The sequence below is a fragment of the Trachurus japonicus genome, chromosome 5 (assembly GCF_045865225.1).
Source record: "Trachurus japonicus isolate A0001 chromosome 5, Traja_1.0".
In the NCBI taxonomy this organism is placed as follows: Eukaryota; Metazoa; Chordata; class Actinopteri; order Carangiformes; family Carangidae; genus Trachurus; species Trachurus japonicus.
Window position 1 is genome coordinate 12726625 of NC_140911.1, and position 22587 is coordinate 12749211.

Consider the following 22587-nt stretch of genomic DNA (forward strand, 5'->3'; position numbering starts at 1 on the left):
CCACAGACATGTGTTTTTATCCCAGGGCATGTTGTTTCCTCCATTTGTAGCTAATGCATGCAATAAAGTTTTTGCTTTTTAGTTTTTGCTTTTCTGCAAAATTGCGGCAAATTACAAAACAGCTAGCATCGTATCCACCAGGGATCAATGTAGGGCACGATAATTTACTTTTGCAACAAACATATTGGAATACAAAACCAAAATACTGACATCCCGCCAGAAAACCGCAGGAGGCCTACGTATTTTATGTAGCACGCCGGGATTGGCTCCTAATAAAAGCGTTTTTGATTGGCCGAGATCATCATTACCTGTTCGCTACTGTTTTTTTTGTTTGTTTGTTTGTTTGTTTGTTTGTTCGTTGTTTTTTGACCAAAACATCTGTAACTAATTCTTCATAAGAGCCACGTCATGGTAGATAGTAACCAATACTATATTCAACTTTAAACTGACCTAAAAAAGAAAAAAAAGAAAAAAAGAATGACATGGCACATAGGACCTATGCATGGCTATAACACAGGCTAGCCTACTATTTATTTATTTATATATATTTTTAACAACTTTATTGACAACAAGAGTATACACAGGACTGAATACAGTTACATGAAATAAGTGTAAACAACATTAATACACAACCAAACCATCATAAATACGCCAGCGGGTTGACAGCAAGATAGAAAAAACATAAAAATAAATATTTTGTAAAGCTTACAGATCATAGGTTTTAACACAGGCTACTATTTACTGAGTAGCCTATGCACCAGTCAGTGATGCCATTGTGTTGAGATACACTTTCATTACTGCAAGTCAGATGAATTGCTAAAAAGTCTTAAAGGTGTTGAAAAAACTGCATTGATAATAGCTGCAAAAGAATAATAATGGGTGACCCAAGAAAAGATGTCAGGTGAGTGAGAATACTTTATTTCAGTCTGATTCTGGTCACTACATCCTATATCCTGGCCTCTAAAAGAAATGTGATATTACATCATATTTTACTCTAATATTTGTATGTCCTCCAGAAGCACAAGAAACATCCCCGACCCATCTATTGATGTTATGACAATAGAAAGCAAAACAAAAGCAGTAATTGTAAGAATAGCAACATAACAAACAACATTATGGTAGGTCTATATGAATCTTAAATGACATTTAAATCAGTTAGTCAGGATATGACCAAAGTCCTTTGTGTAATGATTTCCAACATTAACTGAGTAACTAAAAACAGTAAATCTGTGTTTACAGAACAGGCAGACACACAACTGGTGGCCAGCAGCGAATTCCTAGAGGCTGACATCAGTGAGGAGATAGAGCAGTCAGCATCCACACCCTGACAGTCAGTGTCAGCACTCACAGACTAATGCATTGGAACAAGATAAAGAAGAAGCAGGCAATAAGCAGAACATTTTCACCAGCACTGTGATCGATGACATACTTACCGACTAAGAAATAAACAGTGATTATTCATGTACAGCTGTTGGAGGATCTCTCCCCAGCCAGGGCACCATCATCTCAGCAAGATCTTGAGATTAGAGCCATTTGTAAGTTTTGCCATTGCTACATACATAGTCGGCATTAGTATTAACAGCTGTTTTACTTACAAGTCTGTTAGAAATGTCAATTCAAGCTTGATACTTCATTCCTTTACCCACCAACAGCTGTAGAGAGGGATCACAACACCAACTCTTACCTCTTATCACGTCTTTTCTACTCAAGTTTGCATGGTAACCAATGGCTCTGACCCTTCTCCTCACTACAAACCATCCTGGAGATGAAGCACTACCCAGGGGGCCTATTATGCCCATAGCTGATGACTGAAGCTCTTGTAATGCAACACCAGCCATTCATAAAACAACATGTTTGGCTAGAATATCCCCTTAAAACGTTAAGTCTACAAATTATTGTGTCATTTATTGAGTGTAAAGTGAAAACAAAAAATGATCATTGTAAGTATTATCTGTGTAGCCTTTTGTATCTTATTCCTTTGAGATACAAAATAGACTTCCAAAAACTATTAAAACATATAATTGAGTTGTACGATTGCACTGGATGATAAACACCACAGTGCATATTCATCTTTGGCATCTTTCAGCAAGAATAAATTGGCTTTGGACTGAGAGCAACAAAATAGCGTGGCCAGCAGTTCGGTATTTTCATATTATTTACTGAAAATAGCAAAAATATGGAATATCTACAGCATTATTGTGTTGTAAATTGTCATCCGAGAGTGCATGTCTTTGAGCTGCGGTAAGCTCTTTACTTAAAGTTTGATCAAATAAATGTTTATTGGCTTGAGTACTGAAAACTAGGCAATATTTTGCAAGAAAATAACAATTAGTTATAGTTACTCAGACAGCCTAAATCCACAGATGAACTGTGAAAAGTTCCTCAAGATGTTTGGAACAACCTACCTGCCAGGGCTGGTCACAGTGAATATTGATCAGATTTGATTTTACTCTTTATTCATTATTTTTGAAAGCTTTCTTGTTTTATTTTTGTGCCTAAAACGCTGCATGTGCTGTATTCAGTATCAGTTTTATTCTGTGTTTATTGAACCAATGTGTTTCTGTGGCTTCAGTGAAACATGTGGTGCTGTCATGTGGTAATATTCATGAACTCTACAGTGCAAACTTCTCTCCTTTTGCTCCGTCCCAAATGGGCATTTTCTTCTCTTCCACTCTTCTTCTCTGCCACTTTACTCCTGACCTAGATTGTTGTGGGAGAATGTGAGTCACTCTTGGGCTGATCTGGGGTCAGCTTTGCCATCAAGGCTTTTATGAGGTGCAGAAACTCTGATGAGCTTGACTGACACTGCTCTGACCTGACAAGAGCCCTTATCCCTCGGGTGCAGTGAGCCAGATTGGCCTTTGTGAACTCCCATCATATATTGCATCAGAGTCATTATTAGATGGAAACAATCCCGATGACTCAGGGATCTTGGGAGTGCAGAAAGTCATGAAGTATTGTACAACAGATGTCACTTACATTGGTGGTCCATAATGGCCCAATATGGACAGCTTTTGTGTGAAATTCTAGCAGCACTCACCAAATTGTCTCAGACTCAGCAATGTTATTTTTCGACTGCATTTCTGGCAGCCATGAAGTTACACAAGGTTGGACCACTTCCTCTGAAAGATCCAGCACCTGAAGTCAGAGGGATGCCAACAGTAAACATGAGAACCTCAGGCATCGCTTATATGAGCCTAGAGCACAAACGCAAATACATTTATTTTCACTTTCTCTATGAGAATGAGATATGCATGTTGTAACTTGAGTATTAAAATGTGCTGGAAGTGGAATTTTATTACCTACTTGTAATTTATATTCATACTTATACTTCCTACTGTGACACGTCAAAATGGCCTCCATGAAAAAGACTGATTGGTTGTCACTGACTTTGACTCATCCTACGCTATTCTGTAGGGAAAGAAACAAATGACAATTTAAAATCAATAAAAACTCATGTTATACATGCACAATAACATTTTTGTCAATTGTTCATTTTACTATACTTCATTACAGATGTTTTCATTTGATATTTGTTAAAGATAAAATATCTTTGAATATATTCAACCTGATGAATGATTATCGAGCGAGGAATATCTGAGTTAATGAACCTTTAAATTCTAAACAAGCCTCATATGACATCAACTGATATTATGATGTCCTTCTATAATCCATATGGATTAGGCCCAGAGGTGGAATCACTTAAAATCTATTCTCTTCCTTTGTCCTCTCTTATGTGATGTCTGACATTTCAGGTGTGTCATTGCAAACACAAACGCAATGTGTAAGTTTTATACAAATGTGCATACATATCTCTTTAACAGGTATAACTTTATTCCAAGGATCCAGAGGGTTCTGGGCAGAACATGGAAAACATCCAGTATCAAGCCAATCACAATGAAGGGGGGGAGCATTCCATTCTTATAAAATATAGAGCTTTAATTTATTAGTCAGCAACAACAATGGAAAGGGAAGATAAAGTAATTTACACAAGTCATTACAATAACATCACCTCTGTGCATTTAGTGTTTTTTCTTTTTTTCATAAAGTCTGATGATGCAAAATAATACAAAACAAACAAAAACACTCAAAAACTAAAGACACATTTTTAAAAATACCAACAAATTGTACAACCTCTCTTTGCTTTTTTTTTTTTTTTTTTTTTTTTGCTGTAGAAACCCCTGGTCTTGTTTGGAGAAGACGATCAGGAGCTGTGATTGATTCTGGGAATGCAGACAAATCCCAACTTGAGGAGCAGATATGGAAACCCCTGTATGAATTATGGATGCGGCTTCCCAGAGGCGTTCATGCTGACTTTCATTCAACATGAAGAGAAGCAAGACCAGGTGTGCTAAGAGCTGTTAAAGTTGTATAGTCTCATCCAACACGCTCCATTAATTTACATCTTGGGATCTATTGTACGAATATTTTTATTACAACAATATAACCTTTGCTCAGTTCTTAATATCACCACTTTCAAGTCCAAACTGCCTTACTCTAAGTAATGAATATGCCACTGCTGTGCTATTATGTGCTGTCCAAACACATAAAACAAGATCATCTCACTTTGCCAGAGGTAAATTTATGCCAATGGAAGAATGCATCGTGTTTCATACAGGGGTGTGTTGAAATGAGGGCATCTTTAAAGCATTTGTTTTCCCCATGTTGCTCCACTGAGATCGTCCCTCCGACCATACTGTACACCCGTAGAGATGAAGAACAGAAAAAAACGACCACACAGTATCTTATCAGAATTACAGTACAAATACAGGTTCATGCACACAATGAAAGCCAGCTTCCCAATATTTTGGTTAGTGTCACAACATTGTTACAATGCTCTGTTGTGTATATGGGCAATTTTTTTTTCCACATATGAATGTCAAAGGAAGAAAGAACAAAAGATGTCTTGTGTGCTCAGAGCTGACAACTGCTGCCTGATTTGGGCACCTCTTTCATCTTGAACTGGTTTTGTTTTTACACAAAAGTCGCCTATACCTTGCCCAAGTGTGCTTGTTGCATTTGGCCCCAGCCAATGTCCCTTGAAAGTAAAATAATAATGCCCTTTGTGCAAAACCTTGACCCCTTTTATTGCACCTCACTCTCAGTTCAAAGGATGTTTGCGTTATACTGTATATGCCATTATAATGCCAGACAGATTTCATCAAAGAAGAAAAAAAAAACAATCTGATGCTTGATTTTGTCATTTGTGTCTCTTTTTTGAATTCGTTTACGGCCAGAAGGAGCTCAAGGTTACTCACAGTAGAGTACAAGCAAGACCTTCACCTTATCAGAATTAGCCTCTTGGCAGCAAGAAGCTGCATCATTTTAAAATCAAACCTCAAATGAAGAATGAAATAAAGGAAAAAAACAAAAACAAAGGGCAAGCATCAGTTTTCTATTAAAAGGCCAAATCGCAACATAGGTTCCTGTGGGGAGAGAACTGTTTCCCCCGAATAATAGGGACCACGTGTTGATGGTCCCCTTGAGTTATTAAGTCTCTGTCTGCATGCAGCCACGAGGAGGCTGTGACACCGGCATTCCTGAAGTTTCCAGAAATAAGAGTCCTGGCATCAAGTCAAAGCAAGCAAGAAACAAAAGAGATCCCATCACCCCTTTATCAACAACTCATTTCCCCGTCACAGAGAGCCTCTTGCAGCTCGCTCCCAACAGCTTACATGCCTGATAACACATTCCAAACAGTCGCCAAAGGTCATATGATGCTGACAAATGAGTTTTGTAATGACAGTAACAGCAACAATAAAATTAACAACATCAATAATAACAATAATATTTGCCCCAAAGGTACCTATACACAAAGAGCATGTTTTTTTTCTATAAGTACAAAGAAATCCACAGAATGATGCTATATACAACCTACAATAAATACTGTGTATCATATATCTTACTGTTTGAGAGGATGGGGTTTTGTTTGTAAGCCTCTTTTTTCTCAGTTTGCTTTTTTTTCTGGTTTGTGGATTTTTTTTTCACGTAGCTACTCTCAATGAGTCTCTCCCAGTTTTCACAGGGTGGTGGGGGAAGGTGGTTGAGGGTGTTTCAGACACAAAGCTGGGCTCCTCATGTCTCTACCTCCTCTTGCTCCTCATTCTCCTCCCCCTCCCCATGATGCCGGCGGTTGCGGGGCTTCTTCTGCTCCTTGAGCTCCTTCAGGTCTTTGGCCTTGAGGGCTCCGAGCAGCGGGTCTCCAAACTGCCAGTAGTCCTGGCAGTACTGATTGATCAGGCTCATCTCTGGCTGGCTCAGGATGGTCAGCAGGTCCTTGTACTGGCCTGCACTGGGGGTCCACTGGGTGCTGCTGGAGTGGAGGGAAGATGGCACCAGTCCCCCCGCGCCCTCCACCAGCACGCTGTTGACAGCCCGACTGGACAGCACCACCAGCTGCAGCTTCACCAGCGTGTGTTTAAAGTTCTTCTCCGTAGCTGTGCACTGGTACATGCCGGAGTCAGAGGGCTGCAGAGACCGCAGGAGCAGACCTTGTTCTGTCTTCAAAACCCGACCGTCAGAGCGCATCTGCAGAGACAGGGGGACAAACAGCTCATCAAACACCCAACGTGTGACATGTGCATTTGGGTTGAAGTAATTCAAAGTGACAATCTCAACGTGTATCAGTTTACTAGAACAGGCTTGGGTCTAAATCTGATGATGTTGATCCTGGTTAAGTTATATAAAATTTCATTATATTATTTATATATTATTTTCTTTTCATTATACAACCTTTTTTAAGGACATTTCCTTTGATTGACATCAAAGATCCTATTTCCACTAATATGTATATAATGTAATACAGTTTTGATTTAACTGAGTTATGAAGAAGTAGCGTAATGTTTTAGGACACATAAATCAATCAGATGATGGGTCACAGAGGGAAGGGAGAAAAGACTATTCCAGAAAAATCTTGGACGCTGTACGAATCTGTTTGGAGCCTAATGTCTGTCAATATAGAAATAATGTATTCATATTCATTTCCAGTCCCTCTACCTTGGACTGCATCATGAATTTAATCTTTTATTTTAAAAAAAGAAAAGAAAAGAAAAACATTAATTCAAATGTAATCAGGCAGTAAGGAGTGGTGTAATGCCATGATTTCACTCCTATCTTTGCATCTACACTCAGGAATCTGAATAGGTGATGACAGCTCCTTTTGCTCTAAATTCGATGTGCAAGGCAGCAGCAAAGTCGGCTCTGCCTTTGGGAATAGAAACCATCCAACAGAATAGTCAATAAAAGACAGGCAGCAACACTACATAGCTACACAATAAAACTTTAACTAGTGCCTCAGGGTTGTATATCATTGTGGAGGGCTTATTCACAGCTCTCCTTTATATGTCCCTCCCTTGGGCCTAAGGACAGTGGAGGTCTGCAAGAGAAACCAGGCATCGCTCAATCAGACTCTCAGCCACTTAATCATGTTTACACATAACCTGAGAAGAATCACACTGGGCTCATTATTCATGTGTGTCATGTGGTGTATACATGGCCAGCTCTCCATGACTACAAAGTAACAAAATAAAATGAAATACTGTGGTGGGTACGTCCAAAAGAAATTATTCATGTTGATCTGTGGAAATACACATTCATGTCAGAAAAGTTCAAGCTAATTCAAATGATATTAAACTACTCCATAACACCCTGGGCTTATATAAGCAGAAACTTTGAGAGTATAAACGGTGCGGTTGCTCACCTCTTTCCTGCGGTCGCTGTTGTCTCTCTGCAGATGCCATTTGATGACAGCATGTGGAGATCGGGCCTGACACTCCAGGAAGGTGCTGCTTCCCTCCACCCCATACTGCACCATCTCCAGAGTGTTCCTATTGGCTGCAGGGCAGAGAGAGACAGGGATTTCCATGGCAACCAAAACTCTCATTACCATGAGCTCCTCAGGACCAAAAATCTCAGTTGTGGTAAAAATCAAAGTCCTTCAAGCAACACAGCTTTTACAGATTACCATAAAGCTGTCAGTCATTCGGTCATTACAGCCACATAACAATGGAAACCTTGAACCGTTTGGCAACAATGAGCCATTTCATTATTTCCAATCCTCTGAATTTATTAATGAAGAAATAGAGGTAATAAAAGCAGAAAGGACAACTGTGGAGGTTTAGGATCATGTATCTTACCGTTGGAGTTGAAGCCCCTGCACTGGCGGATGGGGTTCCCGTACTTGACGTCCTGCCTCCGGCTACGTCTAAAGGGGTCAGACCAGTGTTGCCGAATAAGGAGAGAAAACATCATAAAGCAACTGCGAGCCATTCAAAGCCATTCAATAATACATGAAGCCAGTGAAGTGATCAGTTCAAACAGAGACGACCACAAACCAACAGCCCATCATACAGTATTATGTCAATGCAATATGGAAATTAACATGTATAATAGTATAATACAGTATAACCATTAGTGTATTGTTCACAACAGATCAACCAAACATCATGATGAACATATCACTAAAAAAGATTAGAGAGCCATTTAAAACAGCCATTCAGCCCTTCAGTCTAATTCCTCATTCAACACAGCAGTCGAGTCAGTCAGTTAGTTATGAAGTTAGTGTTAACTCGTGCCGTCGCTGCTGCTGGTGCTTACCTCTTCTGTGAAGCAGAGTAACGGGAGCAGGACTTGCCGTCCCAGGCGCAGTAAGGATCTCTGGCCAAGCAGCAGTCAGCACAGGCCTCGCCGTACACATCGCACCGGTGGAGAGCCAGCTGTGTCAGCCCCACCACGGAGGACACATACAGCTGTTGCTGTTGAAGGAAAATAGGGAAAAAACATTAGTGGACAACAATATGAAACTGAAATTGAGCCAAAAAATGCATTTAATGAAATTCTGAACAGTCGAAACTTCATTCCAAGTGTATTTTTAGGTCTCAGGATTCAGATAAAAAGTCAAAGCCTTTGCATTTGAGTTGCAAAAACTCAGGGAGCTCAAGTTGGATCTAAAAAATGCAAAGTCAAGCGAAAAGATGCCTCGTTGCTGAGAAAGGCTTGGACACTTAAAGGCTTTGCAATTTTCTATGTTTATGAATCCTTAAATATAATCAGGAAGTGTAAAAGCCTCTGAAATTGTTCAAGACCACATGGATTTGGGTAACTGCTTCACCAAGTAAAATGTTTAAATCCTATAAATTCAGTGGGATTAAATTTTACATTCTAATACAGACGTAACAGTATTTGCTCCCAGTCGAAGACTTGATGACCCCGTACGGACGTAATGAGATAAGTGTAAAATATGGTCGTGCTCTGTGCTGAAACAGCAGCAGCTCTGGATCATCTGCGAGAATACTGAGCTCATCTCCATCAGGTTGCCATCAATTTTATGATCAGCTGTTCAAATTCATCAATCTGGCAGTCTGTGTGTAATACTAACTCTCTGTCTGAGGACTGATGTCATTACATGTGGGGAAGGCCAAGTCTTTTATTCACTTTGAAAGACAATGCTGAACTTTAATGTCTTTTCCACATTTCTCTCCTCATTGTCTCCCTGTTGTCGTGCGTGTATTATGTGAATTATGAAGCAACAGGGAAGCACAGCTGTATACATGGAGCTGGTGACCTTTCCAAACAGTGTCAATCATTTCCTGCCTTCGGAAGGTGGTTTCTTTCTTTTTTTTTTCTCTATATGTCGGCAAAGGCTAAGATAATCTGTTGCACACACATGCTTACCCTTTTGGATGAGATCTTCATTGTTGTGATTGGAGTAGGAACCTTGATAGAGAAAATAACTTATAGTGAGCACTGTGTTTTCTTTACAATAGATAGGCAGCACAAGAAATGTATTATGGAGGAGGGAGGGGAGTGAAGTACATGCCAAATAGAGCACAAATATGGAAGTGCAAGGGAAAAGAGAAAAGCTTACCTTGAAAACCTCTACCTCCTCCAGGACCAGCTCCTCTGTCTGCAGATCGTCTCTGGGCAGCACAATGACTTTCTGAACTGTCCCCTTGTCTGCGGACCACAACACACACCTGTCAGCTACACACCTGCAACATCTCACCCTTCTGCCTGTCAACAGCCCCTTGGATTCCCATTTTATTCTCTCAGCAACCTCCAACAAGGGATAATCCTCATATCAACAGGCTGCACTGTACTCTTCACCTCTGTCATGTGGTTCTCTCCAGTTTAACCTTTCTTCAATGACGTGAGGCTCTGTTCCACTTAGTGTACTCAGTGCCGCCACCATGACAAACTTCCTCTGTCATCCTCAGCTTCTATTCTTACCCTGATCTATTCATTTGGACACCATAAGACATCCCCTGGACTTCTCTGGCATGTTTGATTTCTGGAAAGAGTTCAGCATTCCTGTGTGCAGGGCACCTGAGATTTATTATGACTCCTGCATTGAGCCTCGACACACGGCTGAATGGCTGCCTCTGACAGCAGCTCAAAGGACATACATTCCTCCATAGTGGCCGCCGTCGCATACAAACCCATTAGTGTCCGCCCCGTAATGCACAGATGAACAAAGAAGCAAGTTAAGAGGCGTCATACGCAACTTGTGAGGGCTGCATGCTGTGCTGTGGCTGCTGCTGTCACCCTGAGGTCTTATTAAAGGTTCAACACATGCAAAAAAAAACATAATCTTTCTTACACCGGTGGGCAAGATTAAGTTGATGGATATACTAACTGTAACCCCCCTCCTGCTCCTCCTCTTGTGTTTCTGTTCTCTCCCTCCTGCTGCTGATCCACCCCTGCCCTCCAGGTACAAATCTCCTGTTGTTTACTTCATGTGAACAGAGCGAGGTACAAACCCTTTGATTGGTTAAATTTCCACTCAAGCACAAAAGGCAAGAATGCTTTTCTCTTAATGATAAATGATTGCAAAGGAGACAAGCCTTCCACTTACATGGGATTTATTTCCATAGGGGGGGATTTTTTTCCACCATTATTCAGCTTCCCACTGACACTGTCACTCACTATTCTCATGCTGATCAAAGGGTTGCCAGGTAGAGACTGACTGCATGTTCGTGGTAATAGCTTAGAAATAACTCTAAAAAAGCTTTGATGATTTCACAAGCAGACAAAAAGCAGAGATCTGATGCCTTCCCTAGTTTTTAAATGAAATTCAATGTTTAGAAAAGACTCACCAGTTCCTAAGAAGAGCACTTCGTAGTTGCCATCTGCTGCTGTCACCTGGTCCACAGTGATGGTTGTGAACTCATAGTCCACGTTGGTCCGAACCACCAGGGGGCGCTTGTGCACTGGGTACACTGCATTGTACATGGCTGGATGATTCCTCATGAAGTTAATCACTTCATCTGGATAGTCTTTAGTGGACTTCATGTTGGGGGTGAAAGTACCGCCAGGGCACTGAGGAAGAAACAGAAGCATTTACAGCCTGAGAATACATGAAATAAATGGATATAATCATATGAAATAAACATTGAGAGTCTTAAAATAATATTTTTCATTTAGTTTGTTCATATGGTTTCTATTTGAAGTCAAAGTCAGAGAGAAAACACTGTTGTGGTGGGATTTTCATGTGTAGGGTTAGTATGAGGTGAGACTCACAGTGCCGGGGCGAGGGTAGGGGATCTTCCCAGTGTAGGCCACCCATTGGTAATTAGGACCCTCCTTGTGGGCGAAGGGGCCATTGAAAACCATGCGGATGTCGGCCATAGAATAGACACAAACTGCTGAGCCCTTGAAGACAGATCTGTGAAGTGGAAGAAGAGAAAAGTCAGGAAAATTTATCTCAAGCCTATTATTACTGTTGTGCATATGCAGCATCTGTTACAGTACACTAACCCAGAGACGGAGAAGACTCCATATATCACAGGATTTTTTGTGTCCTGTGTTGGCTGTATGTAAACATCTCCTGTAAGAAAAAAGAGAAGAAACCACGTCAGTGTAAAGAGCAAGTGAAGGAAACATCACGCTCTGCACCATAAGTGCTCTTCTTTACTAATATTTACACAGCTTTCAATCAATCCAACCACTCCTAGCCAGAAAGACCTTTAGGCTATACATCCCTGGAAGGAATTGTGCACTAACAAAGAGGCTGAGTCCTCATCTTTGGGGGGGAAACACATGGTACCCACTACTGGATTTGGATAATGAGCAAAATGGGCTCTTGGGCTGTGTCTTTATGCTTTTGTGAGTCCCTGAAATCCATAATTGCACCATGAGAAAAAGGGTCAGGGTTCACATGAGAATTGTTGTGCTTCTTAAATGTTTGTGTAAATGTGGATGTGATTAATGCAGCGGCCAGGCTTAGTGCTTTGAGCTTAATGCTAATATCAGAATGCTTACATGCTTATAATGACTTGATAATGCTCATTATGCTAATATACCTCTGCTAAGATGGTATAATAACAATAATTACATACAAATATTACACAGAGGGAGGAGTGGGGTAAACAAAATATAAGTCAAGGATGTCAGGATGGTAATTTTCTCATAATGACTATGCTAACATGCTGCTCTTAGTACCATGCTTACCATCTTAGTTTAGCATACAAATGATGACAAAGAGCTGTGGATGTAGAGGTGTAGGATAAACAAAATAAGGGTGAGGTCATGGTACCAGCACATTAGTGGTGGTAACAGAACTTAAAAAGAGCTCAAGTTCTTGAATTTTGGTCAAAAATGGAAGTATTGAACAATAATTCGAACATTAAAGGTAAAAGTAAAAAGCTATTCTTCCAAAACGGGACAAAATCATGAACCAAATGTAATCAAATAATTATAGACACATAAAACCAACTGACTTACCATAAGACCAACATTGCTATCCCTAGAGTAATGCTGCTAGCGTTGCTTAAAAGCTAATAAAAGGTAGAGAAACCTTAGCCAACAGTCTAACAGAACTAATAACAGGTAAAAACTTCTTCGATCCAGAAAGCCCTCTTACGTTTCCCATATCCTGCAATCGACTGTGCAACAGGAAACTGAATCATCACCTCGGGAATGACATGTCAGGTGAAGCCTTTACTGACAAGATAACACACCGAAACAGAAACCTCAAGAGGCTACCGTGCCCAACCATCCTAAACAGAACAATTGAGCCCGAACATAAGACACAGCAGGGCTATGAATTCAAACAGCCTGGCTCTCGACAGTCTGAACTGAAGCAGGGTCATTTCTGAACCTCTTGAGACAGAAAATGTGAGCATGATGTGCAGGGATTCTCCTCTTCCTGCATCCATAGTTTATGTCTTCCACTTTGGGGGAAAGGAAATATCTCTCCACTCCCAAAAGAGAACTGCATCACAGACTCTTTTGGCCAATTCTAGAGGCTTGTAAATCATGAACGCTCACGTACTCTGTCCTGCAAGGCTCTGACATGGGACGCTGCCTGATTTAGATCATCCTTTGTTTCTTTGGATCTTTCCCTCAGTATGACTGTTGATACTGAGGGAAAGGTCCAAGGAAACAAATACAGAGGAGCTAAACACGTGATGGGTGATAAGTCTCTCTCCTCTTCGGTGGGTGACCTAAATACTAGTCCCGGTAGGCTTGTTCATTGCCTACAATAGGACAAAGGCCTTCAAGGGAAAACGAATGTTCTCTTAACCTAGTTGTGCAGGTACATGACCGTAAAGATGCAATCAAAAAAAAAAGTGTAGAAGCGAGTGAGGGAGGGAGGGAGAAAAACTAAAAAATATGACAATTAATTCTTGGAAAGTGTGAAACATGAGGCGAACTGATCAGATCTGGAAAAAAAGTACACAGATTCAGATTTATGATCTCACAGTCCCTTGTAGACCAGCATGAGAAATTAGCTGTCAAACTGCTTTGCAGATAAAAATGACACATGGGCGACATGAGTATTGTCTTAAATCTGAGTTGTCGGAGTTGTCCACATTAGAGAAGATGTCCAACCGTCCACTAGGGATGGTCTACAACTGCAAATGTCTTCCTGGAGAAAATGATAAAACTGAGAACCCAGCAGCCACATTGTCCCTTCGTGCAAATTCCCCAAAGTCACACCGATATATACACTCACACACCATCGTGCCATCTTCCACAGCTGTCACAGCTGGAGCAATGGAACGGTCATGGGTTAGCATGGACCCAGCACAAGGGTCTGTCATGGGTGTCACACAACAGATGATCCTTGACATGACATACAGCTGTTGTACTGCAGAAATGAACAATTTGCACGCAAGAACACGCAAGTGCGCGCAAATGCAGACAAACTTGGCCATCACGGAGCTATCACATACCGTCGCTAAAAACAGCTCACGGCTTCAAGGAAACACGGAGGGAAAAAACCCTACGTGATTTGCAATAAAAGCTATCCTGACAGGGCAGTGACGACTTAGCTCCAGGGGATCTTACATGTTATTAACAGCCAGGAAAGGCTCCAGACTCCACAGCCGTCTTCACTGCACTTGTATGGTCATAAAATCTCTGCCGCCCATACATGCCATTTCCTCAAAAGAAATGTTCAATTTCTGCTTGATCAGCCTTGGGTTTCATCTGTTTTGTCTCTCCCTCCTCCCGCTCTTTTCTTCCCCTCTGCTTCTACATCAATTTAGCTATTGATCAGAAACTTGTTCAAACGCAGACCTCATCTAAAATGCAATTGTCTCTTTTATTCTTGTGATTATTACTGGGGGGAAAAAGCATTATTACAGTGTTTTAAGTCAATGTGGGCCACTTGGGTACAAGTTGTCAGATAGAGCCAATAAGTGTTACATATTCCAACTGTAAAAACTCCCCAGGTCTCAGATGTGCTTTGCCACAATGTAATTCTACAAAAGAGCGTACCTTGCCAGGAATACAGCTGGTCTGGACATTTCAACAAGCTTCTCAGTTATAACTTCTTCGTCATTTTTAATAAAATGCTTCAGAGAAAGGGGAATGTTTAAGATTGTTTTCACTCACATGTGGCAAACTTAAGTTTCTAAGTTTGTCCTGGATTAAAACTGGAGGAACGAGTCTGCCAGGCTCTGGCCCCTACCGCCACATCTAGCTCCTAAATTAACGTGATATATCTGCTTTGTTTCATCCATATGTGAGGCATAAAACAGACAGCTTGGGGATTTTGGAATTATTTGTTACTTAGGCACAGTGACCTCCTCTCCTGGGTGCTAGTTATATATTATTTTTATGTTTTGGTGTTTGAACAGATTAAAAAAATAAGACACAAAGGGTTAATCAAGCAATAGAGGTGCTGGTGAGGTTGTCCCAGACGTGCTGCTTCCAGAGTTTCCAGTCTTTTTCCTGAAAGCTAACTTGCTGCTGACTGTGGCATCTTGTTCAACTATGAGAGTGATATCGGTCTTTTCATCTAGCTCTTGGCAAAAGAAAGCAAATAAGCGTGTTTCCCAAAATGTCAAACGAATCATTTAATGACCTACATTTAGTGTGTAGTAGTTAAAGACCCATCTACCCTTGTGCAATCCTAAAATCTCCACTTTGCCTGTGTAAAGACAAACCCTGCAGTCACAGCTTTATAAACATTCAAACTAGACAGTAAATGTGAAGCCATTAGCATGAAACTCAATCATATCCAATTTACTGTCTCCTCTAGTAGTCCTTGGCAGGGATGGCTGCTCTGCAAACTGGCGTGTGCATGTGTCTTTTCCTCTCGTTGGACATGTCTCCGCTGTCATGCCTGTCCTAGTTCATTCACCAGTCTGTTCCACTACACATTTACAGCCTTATTCAGGCAAAATCCTGACAATCCTCATCAGCTCCAACAGATGACGACTCTCCAGCCGTCCCACAGAGCCGCTCCGCATGCCTGTGTCAACACTGACCTGACCAGTAACGACACAATTCTGATTTGTACGGGCAAAGTAAGCCCATTCCCACTCCGAACCCCTTTTCATGCCATTTAGGTGAAGTAGCTGCAGGTATGAAAAGGCCACATTGTTTTTCGAGTGTGTGTCACTTTTGCAGTGGCTGAACAAAACAAAACAGCTTTTAAAACAACAGGCAGGTTGAGGTAAAAGCAATGAGCGTGTCAGCGAGATAAAGAGACAAAAAAAAACTACCATCAGATTCAACAGACATGGCACTTTTCATTCTTGAGATTAGTTCAAGAGTAACAGTAGCCTCACGCATCAGTCCCTTATCACTCTGTGGCTCTATTTTAAACCAGTGAGACAGAAAGAGATTCCTCTGGAGAGGCTCATAGTCTCACACAGTCACAGACATTCCTGCTCGGTGATCTGATCTCCTCGCCATCAGGCCACACCCCCCACTCTCCTTTGCACACACAAAAAAAACAGACACTTTTGTCTAAGACATCTTGAAAGAAGATGACAACTACAGCAGTGGGACTGTGTGTGTCATTCGCATTAGAGCGCGCTGTAATGCTGGGCCATATGATGGGAACGGACCGCCATATGGGCGAAAAACTGAGCCCTGATGTATGAGTGTGTATAATGTGTGTATATGTGTATGTATAGTGCAGCCTTGACAGGTGCTGTAGTAGAAACATCAGATCCCACAGTGGACTGTTCTCTACTTAATATTTCAGATGTGATCATACGTGACAGGAACCTGAAAATGAATATGTCTGAGATAAATCCAGTTGTGTCATTTTTGTACTTTTTCTTTGCCATACGATACGTACTGTCAAAATGATTAACGACACAAATATAGTATTTGGTTTCCTTAGAAAAAACAGGATGTAACAAAAGTTGTTGGCCAAGGATCTATTAATAAAACCAATACATAAAACTAATCCTTTTGGAAAGGTGTCATATTTCTTTGTTTAAAAAAATCATTGACACAAACTTTTGCTGATGTGCAGTATGTTTGGTCCCATGGTTTAGGTCTCAGGAAATAAGGTGTTAAAAACTGTTTGAAAATTAGTTGATTAGTGGGTAGAAAAATAACTATCTTTAATAATCAATAATATGTGTTGTTTTCAGAAATGCAAAGGATTTTCTAGTTCTAGCCTCACTGCAATACAAATATGTCTGAGTTAAAAGAAAATAAACTGATATAAAAGATAAATTGGAAAACATCATACTGCATTACATCACAATCTATAAATATTCAATCTTCAGATTAATTGATAATGAAATCACCCCTATATATGTTTGTAAAGCTGTAGAAGAATAAGAAGAAGGAGAAAGTAGAGAGAGGAAGAAGAAGGAAGAAGAAAGAGGGAAGAAGAAAAAGAAGAAACACCTCCAACGGGGAAATCCAAGAAAAAGACGTCACAGTTCTGGCAGTGTGTTTGATTGACAAGGTAATTTATACAACATCCCCCCTCCAACACCCACACCCACACCAAGTGACCTTCCCATCACCCCTTCATCTGAAAACAGTCAGTGGGACCACAGCATGATCTGTTTGCCGTTCTAAAGGTTTTTCGTACTTACGAAGCTCATCGAAGTGCGTCTCCATGCCGTCGGCGCCGGGCACCGAGCAGATGAGCCTGGCCTTCAGGAAGGTGCTCCACTTGTTGACCAGACAGCAGTGGCCTCCGTCATCATTCTGCGTGTGAAAGGGTGGAGAAGACACAGAAACAGTTTGCTCCATCACTTGCTCATACTCACATCCTCCTCTGTCCTCCGACTGAAAACAAACCCAGGTGGAGCCACCCACACACCCACTTACACACACACACACACACACACACCCACACACACACACACACACACACACACACACACACACACACTTAACATGTTGGTTTGCAAAACTGGGAAGCTAAAAGGAGGGAGGAGGGGATGAGATGTGTAACAGTGTCTCCTCCTATTTAGACACGTCCATCTGTGCTGGAGCAAGGCCAGAATTCATCCCAGTAAGAAAGAGCTGAAACCAGTATGTACTTCCAGAACCACCATCTTCGCCGACTGTCACCCTTTAATGAGAAATCATACATATTTCTGTATTTCAATTTAAAAGGGAGGGAGAGTTTTGCAATTCTGGGGGTTGAAATGTTTCCATACGTTCCAGTGTAATTACAGTACGGCTCAGTGTGTTTTAGGTGGCATGCAGGGTGCGCAGAATGGCAGTAAGAGTATACAGATGTGTGGTGGGGTAAGAATGACAGGCCCGGGTCTCTGGAGGCTGAGGCCAAGCCCGCTGAGAGAGGGATGAGTGTTTGTGTGCCGGGTCAGTGCCTGACCCCTTCAAATAAATACAACAGCGAACAGCTGAGGCGACGAGCACACGTACGCCACATTTTCTCACTCATGCCCGTACTCATATACCCGCTGTAATGTTCACACATGCACGCACATCTCCACCTACATTATATACATGATGTAGGCTCGGAAAGATGCCCCATAGGCTTTCAGAGACATTTTTGTTGTATTTGGTTTCACGGCTCGGTTCACTTCGTATTTCCACAGCACACAGGCTTTTTGTGGAGGACGTCTAGTGTGACTGAGAGGGACTTAAAAAGAGCCTGTGAGCTCTTCTCTGTACACTAAAAGCTTCAAGTGTTTTAGGACTACCAGGGAGAAGAGGTCAGGGGATCACAGGGTCAGAGCTCAGGGGGCAACCTCACAGACAGAGGGATGCATTGTAGACAGGAAGGTTAAAGACACATGTGGATTCCAGCACATCAGCGTTGGCCAAATACTCATCCCGCGCCCGTAAACATTCAAACGCAGTGGGTGACTCGCCTCGGGAGACTCCAGCCTGTTTTTCATATTGATGCAGGTTTTCTTTTCATTATGTTTACACCCTAAAACAAACACACTCCTCGCTGTGTACACACCAGGCAGATGCGTCCTATGCGGGACTGGGTCACAGGACTCTGGCCCATCTCGGAGGATTTCTCCCGGAAGAAGAAATACAGCTTGTCGTCATTTCTCTCTGCGCTGTCGGGGATGAGGTGAACGCGGATGAAAGTGGGGTCTGTGGGGAGAGGAACGCATTAATAATGAACTGTCAGTATTTCCTGTTTTGTTGAAAGATTTTGAGCACATGCAAACTCCAGGCTCCTTATATGTCATATGCATTTGAAGCCCTTTTTGGACTGTATATTATAAAGTCATTCAAGAAAACTATGTATAAACTGGATGGAAGCCTTATGTATCGTTTACAGGCTAAATAGGACATTTACCATTCAGCCATCTGGAGTTATACTGATCTGTTCGCATGGCAGTCTTTGTCCCCAAAGTACGGAAAATGGCAGAGTCTGTTCCCATAAAGTCAACATAGACCCCAGCATACAGCTCGCCGTCTGAGAAAGAGAGAAAACAGCTCATTTCAGTGAAATTCCTTGAGTCTGACATTATTCCAACGCCACCCTTGGCACAGAATACCAAGACTTTTGTTTCAAAAAGTATATTTAGAGGCAAATATCACGACTCTTCATTCCTTAAAAAAACATTCACTTTCATTTAGAAAGACAGCGGTCATGCTGTTGTTAATTTCATGAATTCATGACTGACTTATACTTAATGATAATTTCGTTTCCTTAAATTTCCATTCAAGTAATGATGGCAAACAGTGATTTCCAAAATAAAAGTACTTGAGACAATAACCAAGTTTGTCTTGAGCTGTAGGAAAAATCAGGGCTGAATCTGATCATTTGTAACCACATGATAATGAAGTTAGCTAATAACATGCCCTTTTCCCTATGGTTACCAGTGCATGTAGTAAGCTAGTTAGCCTGACATGCTATTTGTTACTTATGTTAAGGCAGATAACAACATCTTTAAACTGATTACACTTAATTTCCTTAATAACATTTCACTGCAATACAGGCCTCTACTTTAGTTTTCAGTTATGAATGATTTACTTCCTCCTGTTTAGCATTCGTTAAAAGGAATGTCCTGTGGAAACTAACAACCTCTTGTATACCTCTGCTGTCTTTGCTATAATTCTTTCTACCTCTGGTTCCCATCTTTAAAAATAAAAATAAACACAGCATACTGCCTGGCTCTATTTTCCTTGTAATTGTTCTTCCTTTTAGAATATCATTAAAAGATACAGGAGATGTAAAATATATCATTTACAAAACACAGTGTTCACACAGCCCTCACACACACTCCATAAACACATTAAATTTGAGCACATCCATGTGTGCATGACTGACAAATGTACACAGCAGCCTTGTTAAGCCACAGGAAGGCAAGGTGTTGGTCCTCCAGCTGCTGTCAGGGCCCCAACGGAGAGCAGGTGTGACTGTCAGAGCTCAGGATGGAGTACAGAGACAGCAGGAGATAGAGCAGGGGAAACAAAAAACACTGCCCGACCACCATTATATTCAATGTCATGGTCCTCGGCAGTGCTACATGGAGATTGATGGCACATCATTAAAATGTCCATGGATGATAGGATGTCTAATGTGGTGGAGAGCTAAGCAGTTAGTGGTCAGTGGTAAATCTATTGCTGTGGTACAGGGTTCTTAATCCTTATCAACACTAACAACAGCGTCCCTTGTACGATGCTAACTGGTGGAGGTGGGAGGTAAATCCATCTTGGATGACAGCACTGGTTCCATACTGGTCAGCTGGCACCGCGCTAATGTGGGAAAGCAGTGCCAGTGATTTACACCCGCTGTCTCACCCCGCACAGAGATCGGCTTTCACCCGTGGCAACTGTGGGGTCTGGACCTGACTGAGTGACCTTGGGCAAAGGGACAGAGGACACTGGTTCATGAGTACTACAGCAGATGAGAAGCTACAGTATCCAGACTGAGCCTTGTCACATATTATTTTACTGAAGCATGATAGATAGATACCGAACCGTAATGGAAATATACTGTACACAAGTTTAACTCAATTAATGTAGGTCACCTAATTTATTTATGGTATTTTCCCTTACGATCATCCCCACATTATAACACAGGTACATGTAAATGGATGGAAAATGGGACCAATATTATACTGTAATACTTTAATTATGATAATTTATGAATTATAATGATTTGTTAGTATGATAGTTTGAGCATTCAAATGTAAAAAAAAAAAAACTTCAGGCTTAAAGGGATAGTTCACCCTAGAATGATATTTCGCTCATTATCTACTCACCCTCATGTTGACTAAGGGCTGGAAGAAGTTTCAGAGTCCTCCGTCCCTTCTCTGAGTTACAGGGGGTCTAGCGTAGCAGTGCATTTCAAGGCAACGGTTGTAAAGGGACACCAGAGCTCTTCGTAAAAAAACACACACAAAAAAACATCCAAATACCTCCATGATGCTCGTATGTAATGTCCGTCTTGTGCTGAAGCCCCAAATTGCGTAATTGTCCCGAAAAAAATTAAATAAGTCCACATTCCAAGCATGTTTGTAGCATTAGCTCTGTGTCTGTTGTCCGGTCTTCCGCTGCCAGCGCGCATGCGCAAGGTTCGCACTGAGACCGACTCGAGTCTCAGTCTGGTTGCGCATGCGCGCTGGCAGCGGAAGACCGGACAACAGACACAGAGCTAATGCTACAAACATGCTTGGAATGTGGACTTATTTAATTTTTTTCGGGACAATTACGCAATTTGGGGCTTCAGCACAAGACGGACATTACATACGAGCATCATGGAGGTATTTGGATGTTTTTTTGTGTGTGTTTTTTTACGAAGAGCTCTGGTGTCCCTTTACAACCGTTGCCTTGAAATGCACTGCTACGCTAAGACCCCCTGTAACTCAGAGAAGGGACGGAGGACTCTGAGACTTCTTCCAGCCCTTAGTCAACATGAGGGTGAGTAGATAATGAGCGAAATATCATTCTAGGGTGAACTATCCCTTTAATAGGAAATATGGCTGTGTGAACTTGTGAACACTGGTCATGTGGGAGTAAAAAAAAATCATTTATAAGTAGTGACGCAGTAACTAAAAAGATTTTCCCAAATATTTTGATTGGAAGTCATTAATTCCCCAGTGGAAGATTCAAATATTAATAGGCACATGTTTTTCTGCTCCACCCTAACAAGGAAAAATTGCTCAGGATTTTAATGATTAGGCTCATTAGACTAAGCAGCTCACTGTGGGAAATAAGCGCAGAATGGAAGACGACATTTGGCTTGACCTTTCTGGACAAAAAATATATAAATCGTGAGCGGAGAAAGAAACAGGAGATAAAAGATGAACAATCCATATGGGATGAGATTGCCATTGTAATGAAGACCTACAGTGAGCAGGGCTGGACCGTGTCCTCAAGTGACCAAACCCAGACGATACTCACTGATCAAAGCTGACACGCTGTTGAGCTTCGGGTCATAGGAGCACTTTCCCTTCCCAGATTCCACTTTGCCTGGCTCCAGATGGAAGATTTCTTCCTGAAATGGAAAAATCATATGGAGATAGCAATAAATTCAGCACTCTTCATCTTGTCACAGTGATTCCCTTGTGTAGGCTAAATGAGCTCCCTCTCTTCCTCCTGTGGGACCTATATGGCCTGATGGGGGATGAAGTATTGGAATAATGAGCGTGTGTTCATACAGAAAAATACATGCGGGAAAAGCAAGGAATTCCTAATCCACTCCATCTCCATGCCACTCTACAGCAGAAAACAATGTGTCTAGGGTTGCTTCTCCCGCCGTAATAAGCTGCATGCCAAATATCTCTCAGCTTCTCTGTGCCTATGGCTGTGCAGTTGTGCTGCTGACACCTGTAATCCAGCACAGTGAAAACAAGCCTGGGATGGAGGCTGGATGACTGATGCTCACAGCTCGTGGCACCGCTGCACGCAAGCACTGATAGGTGATAGGCAGGAATTTGTGCA

At 41.5% G+C, this 22587-nt stretch overlaps 2 protein-coding genes across 5 annotated transcripts in view; one reads left to right on the plus strand and one right to left on the minus strand.

The window, feature by feature from the left end:
* The window catches only part of comtb (catechol-O-methyltransferase b), a 216197-nt gene that overhangs the window by 142630 nt on the left and 50980 nt on the right, over window positions 1-22587 (plus strand). The window lies entirely within an intron of this gene.
* LOC146987226 (semaphorin-3F-like) overlaps window positions 3813-22587 on the minus strand; it is a 56343-nt gene continuing 37568 nt past the window's right edge. For 2 of the 4 annotated variants that reach the window (XM_085776350.1, XM_085776348.1), the window contains 13 exons: window positions 22048-22141; window positions 18992-19111; window positions 18644-18783; window positions 17295-17409; window positions 11755-11824; window positions 11518-11662; window positions 11094-11316; window positions 9866-9954; window positions 9673-9714; window positions 8596-8753; window positions 8136-8203; window positions 7700-7833; window positions 3813-6528 (listed from right to left, as the gene is read on the minus strand). In XM_085776350.1, coding sequence (XP_085632476.1) covers window positions 6076-6528; window positions 7700-7833; window positions 8136-8203; window positions 8596-8753; window positions 9673-9714; window positions 9866-9954; window positions 11094-11316; window positions 11518-11662; window positions 11755-11824; window positions 17295-17409; window positions 18644-18783; window positions 18992-19111; window positions 22048-22141 — 1851 coding nt within the window. In that variant the 3' untranslated portion in view covers window positions 3813-6075. Of the gene's footprint in view, window positions 6529-7699; window positions 7834-8135; window positions 8217-8593; window positions 8754-9672; window positions 9715-9865; window positions 9955-11093; window positions 11317-11517; window positions 11663-11754; window positions 11825-17294; window positions 17410-18643; window positions 18784-18991; window positions 19112-22047; window positions 22142-22587 lie in introns of all 4 variants that reach the window. The other 2 variants (XM_085776349.1, XM_085776347.1) reach the window with 1 other exon arrangement.